Source organism: Mustela nigripes, chromosome 17 (assembly GCF_022355385.1).
Source record: "Mustela nigripes isolate SB6536 chromosome 17, MUSNIG.SB6536, whole genome shotgun sequence".
NCBI classification, from domain to species: Eukaryota; Metazoa; Chordata; class Mammalia; order Carnivora; family Mustelidae; genus Mustela; species Mustela nigripes.
The window spans coordinates 13,223,712-13,230,792 of record NC_081573.1 but is presented as its reverse complement, the minus strand read 5'-3'; the positions used below and the strand labels follow the sequence as shown (position 1 = coordinate 13,230,792).

Genomic DNA, 7,081 nt, shown 5'->3' with positions numbered 1-7,081 from the left:
AGCTCACAATATACAGACACATTCCTGGCATCTCAGAGTCAGAAATGCAAGATCAGGACATCTGGGTGGCTCAGTCGGTTAAGCATCTGCCTTTGGCTCAGGCCATGATCCCAGAGTCCTAGGATGGAGCCCCACATCACATCGGGCTCCCTACTCAGTGGGGACCTGCTTCTCTCCTCTGCCCCTAGCCCTGCTCTCATGCTGTCTCTCGCTCTCCCTCTCTAAAAAAAAAAAAAAAAAAGCAAGATCACAGCGAACACGTGCCCTTAATACCTGCTTAGTGGGATCTTCATTTGCACCCACACAACCAGAGAATCATGGGCACCAAGCATGATCACCTACAAACACAAACACAAACATCAGCACACAATCACACAATCACCCTTACTGACAACACACACAGAAATACCTTATTCCACATGCAAATCAGACACCCCAGGTATGCAATTACACGCCCAGCCATGGGCAGGGCATGCACTCAGTCCTGGCCAAGACCATGAGCAGACTTTGTCTGTTCTCGACTATATCTCCAGCAATTAGAACAGCACCTCGCTGTCATCACAAAACGTTCCCAAGGGCCAGGCTCAGTTCAAAGCCCTTCATGAACTAACCCGTGGAATCCTCTCAACCACCCTATTTGCCAGCACTCACTTTGCAGATGGACACAGGGAGGTCCAGGCAAGCATAGTAATTGGCCAAAGTTTGCCCAGCCACGAAGAGGCTGCGACAATTTGAACCCAGGTACACAAGACTACTACTCAATAAATCATTCTTTCCTTAATCCAGTTGGAGTTAAGGAACCATGACAACTGACCACACCTGAACCAGATGCACAGTAGGGAAGGGGAAAAAAATGCACCTCGGATAAAAAACCCCCTCACTTGGGAGCCTGGGTAGCTCAGTTGGTTAAGGGACTACCTTTGGCTCAGATCATGATCCTGGAGTCTTGGGATCAAGTCCCGCATAGGGCTCCCTGCTCAGCGGAGACTCTGCTTTTCCTTCTGACCTCTCCCCTTTCATGCTCTCTCTTTCTCTCAAATAAATAAAATCTTAAAAAAGAAAGAAAAGACCCCCTCACATGTCACACCCCAGAACACATAGGGACACATAGAGACACACAGCACCCAGAGAGAGACGCACACACCACACGCACAGACGCAACACACCCAAACCCAGTCCCACCCAGAACTCCACTGAGCTCTTGCTCTGCTCCCAGCATCATTGGGCTGGCCCTCGAGGAAGCAGCAGGCTCAGGATGGGAAGAGGGGGCAACCTCACTTGTCCGCTCTGCCTGACCGGTTCCACGAGGGCCAGGGGTGGCACCACCCGCCTTATGAAACCCACATTGGGCAACTGGACCCAGACCTGTCCTGGACGCTTGGATTCTGGAGATAAAGGGGCTGGGAGACTGAACTCCTGGGTTCTGAGGGAATAGGAACTGGTACCCCCATCATGGATTTTAGGGGACAGGAGGATGGGGATCAGGACCTGAACTCACAGGTTCTGAGGAGGAAGAGCTGGAGGTCTGTGATCCTGGGTTCTGGAAAAAGATGGGCCAGGGACTTGGATTCCTCTCTTCTGTCTTTAAAGGCAGGGTTCTAGAGACGCCTGGGTGGCTCGGTTGGTTAAGCAGCTGCCTTCGGCTCGGGGCAGCGTCCTGGGATCGAGTCCCACATCGGGCTCCTTGCTCGGCAGGGAGCCTGCTTCTCCCTCTGCCTCTGCCTGCCATTCTGTCTGCCTATGTTTGTGCGCGCTCTCTCTCTGACTTATAAATTTAAAAAATCTTTAAAAAAAAAATAAAAATAATAAAAAAAATAAAGGCAGGGTTCTAGAATTAGCAGATAAAAACACAGGACACCCAGTTAAAGGTGAATTTCAGATAAACAACATATAACCTTTTTAGTATAAGTATATCCCAAATATTGCATGGAACATACTTAAGCTAAAAAAAAAAAAAAATTGTTAGGATACCTGGGTGGGTCAGTCAGTTAGGTGTCTGCCTTCATCTCAGGTCATAATCCCAGGGTCCTGGGATCGAGTCCCGCATCCTGCTCCCTGCTCAGTGGGGAATCTGATTGTCCCTCTCCCTGCCTCTCCCCCTCCTTGTGCTGTCTCTCTCTCTCTCTCCCTCTCTCTGACAAAGAAAGAAATAAAAATCTCAAAAACAAACTGTTTACCTGAAATTCACATTTAACTGGGCATCCTATATTTTATCTGGCAACCCCACTGAGGGGATGGATGCCAGTCCTGGAGACCACCATGGCCACTGGTCAGCCCCCAGGCACGAGTTCTTCCTGCTCCTGCCCTCTTCCTCACCCCTAAGCAAGCCACCTCACAGCTTCCCCACCCGATTTCCTCATCTACATGAGTTTCTGTCTAATTGCAGCCCCAGGCTGTGTCGGAGTGGGGAGAGGAAATCTGAGGACAAGTCGGGGTGTCATCCTGGGAGCCTTAGGGTCCTCAGAGATGACTGACTCTGAGTCACCTGCAGCCCATGGTCCATCCAGCTGAGGGGTGGGGCCTTAAGGCTGCCTCCACAGGGAGGCCTGGAGATGGCGATGTGGGGATAGGAGGCAGAGACCCCCCAGACGAGGGCAGGAGACCCACAGCTTGGGGGAACGGAGAATCAGAGATGGGGGGGTGAGAGAACCCAAGCAACTTGGAAACAGATTGGCAGAGATCAGGAAAGAGATTCAGAGCTGGCGAGGTGATGATGCAGAGATGGGGGCACAGGGACCCTAGACCAAAAGTGGAAAGAAGACATTCCCCAGACGTTCAGGCTCCTGGACCAAGGGACAGACATGCACCAGCAAAATGCCAAGTGCCACTCATCAGTCTGGGGACAAGGATAGCGAGCCATGTAGGTGGTGCTGGGAGACCAAGGCTTGGGTCCTGCTGTGTGATAGGTTAGGAGGTAAGGGAAAAGCTGGGATCCCAGGCCGACAGGGTGAACCACCTGCCATCACCCCATACCCATTCCCAGTGGGGTGACACCATCTTCTCTGCAAGTGACACCCCAATTTTCCAGTGCCTCCTACATTTTTGGGGTGACACCCGTGCTGGAAACCCCACCCGGCTCTAATGTTGCTTCCCTCACTGAGTCATTTCCAACCCTGCCAGGCCTGTTGGGGGCAGACTTTGGTGACTCAGGCTTCCAGGCCCCTAGCTCTTTTCACCCCTCGGAAGCCCAGCAAAGATCCCAGGAACCCCCTGACTGCACACTCAGGGGAGCAGCCCAGCCTAACCCAGGAGTCTACACCACCAGCCAGAATCTGAGCCCCTCCCCCTCCTCTGTTAGGGGCCCAGATAAAGCGCCAGCCTCTCATCCCTCCAACTCAGGAGTCCAGGCCCCCCCCTCCCCCTCATCTGCTCTGTTATCACCCCCAACCCCACCTCAGTCCTGAGCCACATCCACCTCCTTCCAGAGCCACAGCTTCTCAGTTCCCACCCTCCTCCCTTCCCAGTTTGAAGGTGGAGTGAACTGTGTATATTTACTTTGGTTTCAGCACGAGTCACCCCCAAAACACACTGCCCATGTGCCTGGTGGCCCCGAATGGGAGAACAGTGCCCCCTCTTCTAGGGAAGTGGGAACCTCACTGAAGGGGACAGGGGAGGCAGGGGGGGGGACCCCACTGCACTCTCCTGCACCCCCATTCCTTCCTCCACCTCCCTGCCCCTCCGCTTTCCACCTCTGTGTCTCTTTTCTGAATCTGGCTCCTCTTCACTGTTTCTCCCCAGATCTTTGGCCCTCTCTGTCTCAGCATCTCTCTCTTCACCTCTCTATGTCTTCGTCTCTCTCCATCTCTCTGATCCCCTCTCTCTCCCACCTGGACCTCTCCCCTTTTGTCTCTGTGTCCCCATTTCCTCCCCATCTCTCTGCCTTTCCTCTCTTGCTGTCTCTGAACTGTGGCCCAGCTGCACCCCTCACGCCTCCCTTCTACCTTCTCTCCTCCAGCCTTCTGTCTCTCTGCCTGCTCCCCTTTTCGTCTTCCCTCCCAGCTCTGCATCCCTGCCCCCCTCCCTGATTTCCTTGGTCCCACAAGAACTGGAGGGGAAGAGGGGGGAGGGGAGATGGACAGCAAGGGAGGGGAAGTTCTTGTAGGGGGAAGAGGGTTAGCCAGACCGGCTGGGCTCCCTGGGCACCTCCGTCAGAGCCCCGCCCAGGACTGAGTGGCCCGCCCCAATATAAGCAGCTCTTGGCCAGAGGCAGAACTCAGTGCACAGCTCACCCACACCTGTCCGCATCATCACCATCGCTGTCCTGCAGGTAGGATCATTTGCCCACAGCCCTCGGCTCTGTGGTCCCCCCCACCCGGCTCCACTGACTTCTCTGTCTCCTTGCATTTCTCTGTCTCAGTGGACATTTCTGTCTTTCTCAATGCCCTCTGTGTCCACCTTCTCAACCTCAGTGGTGCTGGTTGAACTTGGAAGTTCTGGGGCCCAGCACCACCTCTACTAACCCCCTTGGCCTGGGCCATCGGATGTGGGGCATTTCTCCTCACCTCTCTGAGCCTCAGTGTTCCATCTGTGACATGGGCTTGCAGAGAAGATAAGGCACTGGACAGCTGTGAGTGGTACTGGTGGCATCTCATTGGGCACTGGCTCTGATCTCTGTCTCTCCTTGTCTCTGACTCTGCCTTCTCTTTCACCTGCTCTCTGTCTCCAGCTCTACCTCTGCTATGAGGAAGGTCCTCTGGGGTCTGTCGGGCAGTGGTACAGACACGGGCGAGTTTCTCGCCCTCACCCCATACATCCCTACTCCATGTTTCTGCCAGCTGGAAGGCTGACTTGGCCTCTTTCTCCCCAGGGCCCTTCCCCCTGAGAACCCAGCCCCCGTGCCCCTGCTTCTTGCCCATCCCCCCACCCCAGTATCCCGCAGCCCTTGGACTCAGCCACTGTCTCCACCACCACCTTTGCCGTCCCCAACGCTGCCACCTCCTCAGGGCCAGCAAGATGCAGTTTGAGATGCACGACAACGTGAAAGGCAAAGGTGGGATCACTGGAGGAACCAGCAACCCTTCCAGTCCCTGGAACCTGGCGGCTTCCCTCCCCTGGGGACCCCTGGCTTCGAAGACAGATGGCGCCTGATTGCACCCCAAAGACCCCTGGAAATGAGGGAACCCAGCACCCCAGGCCCAGACGTGGAGGAGGCGGCGGCACCTCTCAGCCCCTCCTGGAAATGGCACCCACCCTTCCCCAAACTTGCAGGAGCTCCCCACCCACAACTCAACCAGATGCGCAGGAGGCAGTGGCGATGGGGACAGACTGGGGTGTCAGTGCCTAAACGTGGCTGAAAGGAAGGGGGGGTGCAGTGGTGTCCCCTCCGTGGGCGGCCTGGTGGCCCCGCCCAGTCTGCCCGGCAGAGGAAGGGGCGGTAGGGACGTGGGATCCGGGAGGGGCTGTCGGGCTGCCCACTGACCCTGGCCCACCACCCTCGCAGCCATGTCCTATCCAGTGACCAGTCAGCCCCAGTGCGCCAGCAGCTGCTACCAGACCCAGCTCAGTGACTGGCACACAGGACTCACGGACTGCTGCAACGACATGCCCGTCTGTGAGTACAGGTGGCTCCTTCTGGGAGGGGGCGCGGCCCCACCAACGCTACGCCCCCTCCCTGCCTCAGACCCTGAATTCCCACACTCTGCCTTCACCCCTTCCTCCACCTCCAATACTCCCTAGGATCCTGACCTCACCTCTTCCAAGCTCCCCCGCGACCCTCAACCTCCCCCCTTGTACTCTCAACTTTCCCCGTTGTGGCCCGAGCTCCCCCTCCAAACACTGCCTCGCAGCTCCTAAACCACCCCCGCTGGGACCCTTTATTCCCTCCGGGACCCTCGCCCCTCCCCACGGCGGAGCCGGCCCGGGGCACCCGGTGGAACCAGCTCTGACTACCCCGCGCCTGCCCCCAGGTCTGTGCGGCACTTTCGCCCCACTGTGTCTCGCCTGCCGCATCTCGGACGACTTTGGGGAGTGCTGCTGCGCGCCCTACCTGCCCGGAGGCCTGCACTCCCTGCGCACCGGCATGCGGGAGCGCTATCATATCCAGGTGCGTGCGAGTCTCGGGCCGGGGTGGGGACGGACCTCCTGGGACCCTAGGTGGGGCTCCTAACCTCTCTCTCTCTCCTACCCTCTAGGGCTCTGTTGGGCACGACTGGGCGGCCCTCACCTTTTGTTTGCCCTGCGCCCTCTGTCAGATGGCGCGGGAATTGAAGATCCGAGAATAAAGAAGCTCCCCGCGCCCCCTTTTCCACCTGTCCCGCCCGGGCCCCTCTGTCCTCTCTGCCCTCTCATGGGAGGGCCTGCCCCTCCGCCCTATCCCGCTACCAGAAATACACCCACAATAAAAACCTGAAAACCAACTCTGCCCACATTCTTTTTGTCCCAGGGAAGGAATCTGGGTGGAGAAGGAGGTTTGGTGAGGGGTGTGGGGACACAGGGAAGATGCCTAGGTGTGGAAGGATGCAGGAGTCAGATCCTTGATCCCAGCCTGCTGTGTACGACAGTGGCAAGCCTCCTGCCTCACTAAACTAAGCCCTTAAGCTGCCCAAATGAAGTTCTGCAGGGATCCTGAAAATCAGCAAAACCAGAAAATGCTTTAAAAAAAAAAAAAAAAAAAAGTAGAAGAGCCCCTCTCCTACCCCTACTAAGTCAATACCTAAGGACTCTTGGCCTACACACAATCCTAACAAGTTTTTTTGGAGGGGTGGGGCAGGGCAGGGGGTGGAGGAGGGGGCGGGGAGGGAGGGTCCTTTGTCTCCAAAGCAGAGAACTGCCAGGTTTAAGGCTCCCTGGAGCTAAAAATAATCCTTAAATTCACCCAGCTCACTTTATTGCAAAAGCAACTAGCAGGGGCACCTGGGTGGCTCAGTGGGTTAAGCTGCTGCCTTCTGCTCTGGTCATGATCTCGGGGTCTTGGGATCGAGTCCCGCATCGGGCTCTCTGCTCAGCGGGGAGCCTGCTTCTTCCTCTCTCTCTCTCTGCCTGCCTCTCTGCCTACTTGTGATCTCTCTCTGTCAAATAAATAAATGAAATCTTTAAAAAAAAAAAAAAAGCAACTAGCAGATAAGAAAATCTGGTATCAAAA

The 7,081-nt window shown here is 55.9% G+C and overlaps 1 protein-coding gene across 1 annotated transcript; it reads left to right on the top strand.

The window, feature by feature from the left end:
* The first annotated feature begins 5,353 nt into the window (after positions 1–5,353).
* CNFN (cornifelin) lies at positions 5,354–6,307 on the top strand. Its single transcript, XM_059381996.1, has 3 exons — positions 5,354–5,551; positions 5,907–6,043; positions 6,132–6,307. Exons 1-3 carry the CDS (start codon positions 5,443–5,445, stop codon positions 6,219–6,221), a joined length of 336 nt encoding a protein of 111 aa, XP_059237979.1. The 5' UTR covers positions 5,354–5,442; the 3' UTR covers positions 6,222–6,307.
* The last annotated feature ends 774 nt before the right edge of the window (positions 6,308–7,081 follow it).

What these genes read in the sequence shown, in the direction of transcription:
- CNFN (XM_059381996.1), top strand. Translation starts at nt 5,443, where the DNA reads ATGTCCTATCCAGTGACCAGTCAGCCCCAGTGCGCCAGCAGCTGCTAC. An exon ending in CTGCAACGACATGCCCGTCT is followed by an intron (nt 5,552 to 5,906) that starts GTGAGTACAGGT and finishes GCCTGCCCCCAG; the next exon opens with GTCTGTGCGGCACTTTCGCC. An exon ending in GGGAGCGCTATCATATCCAG is followed by an intron (nt 6,044 to 6,131) that starts GTGCGTGCGAGT and finishes CCTACCCTCTAG; the next exon opens with GGCTCTGTTGGGCACGACTG.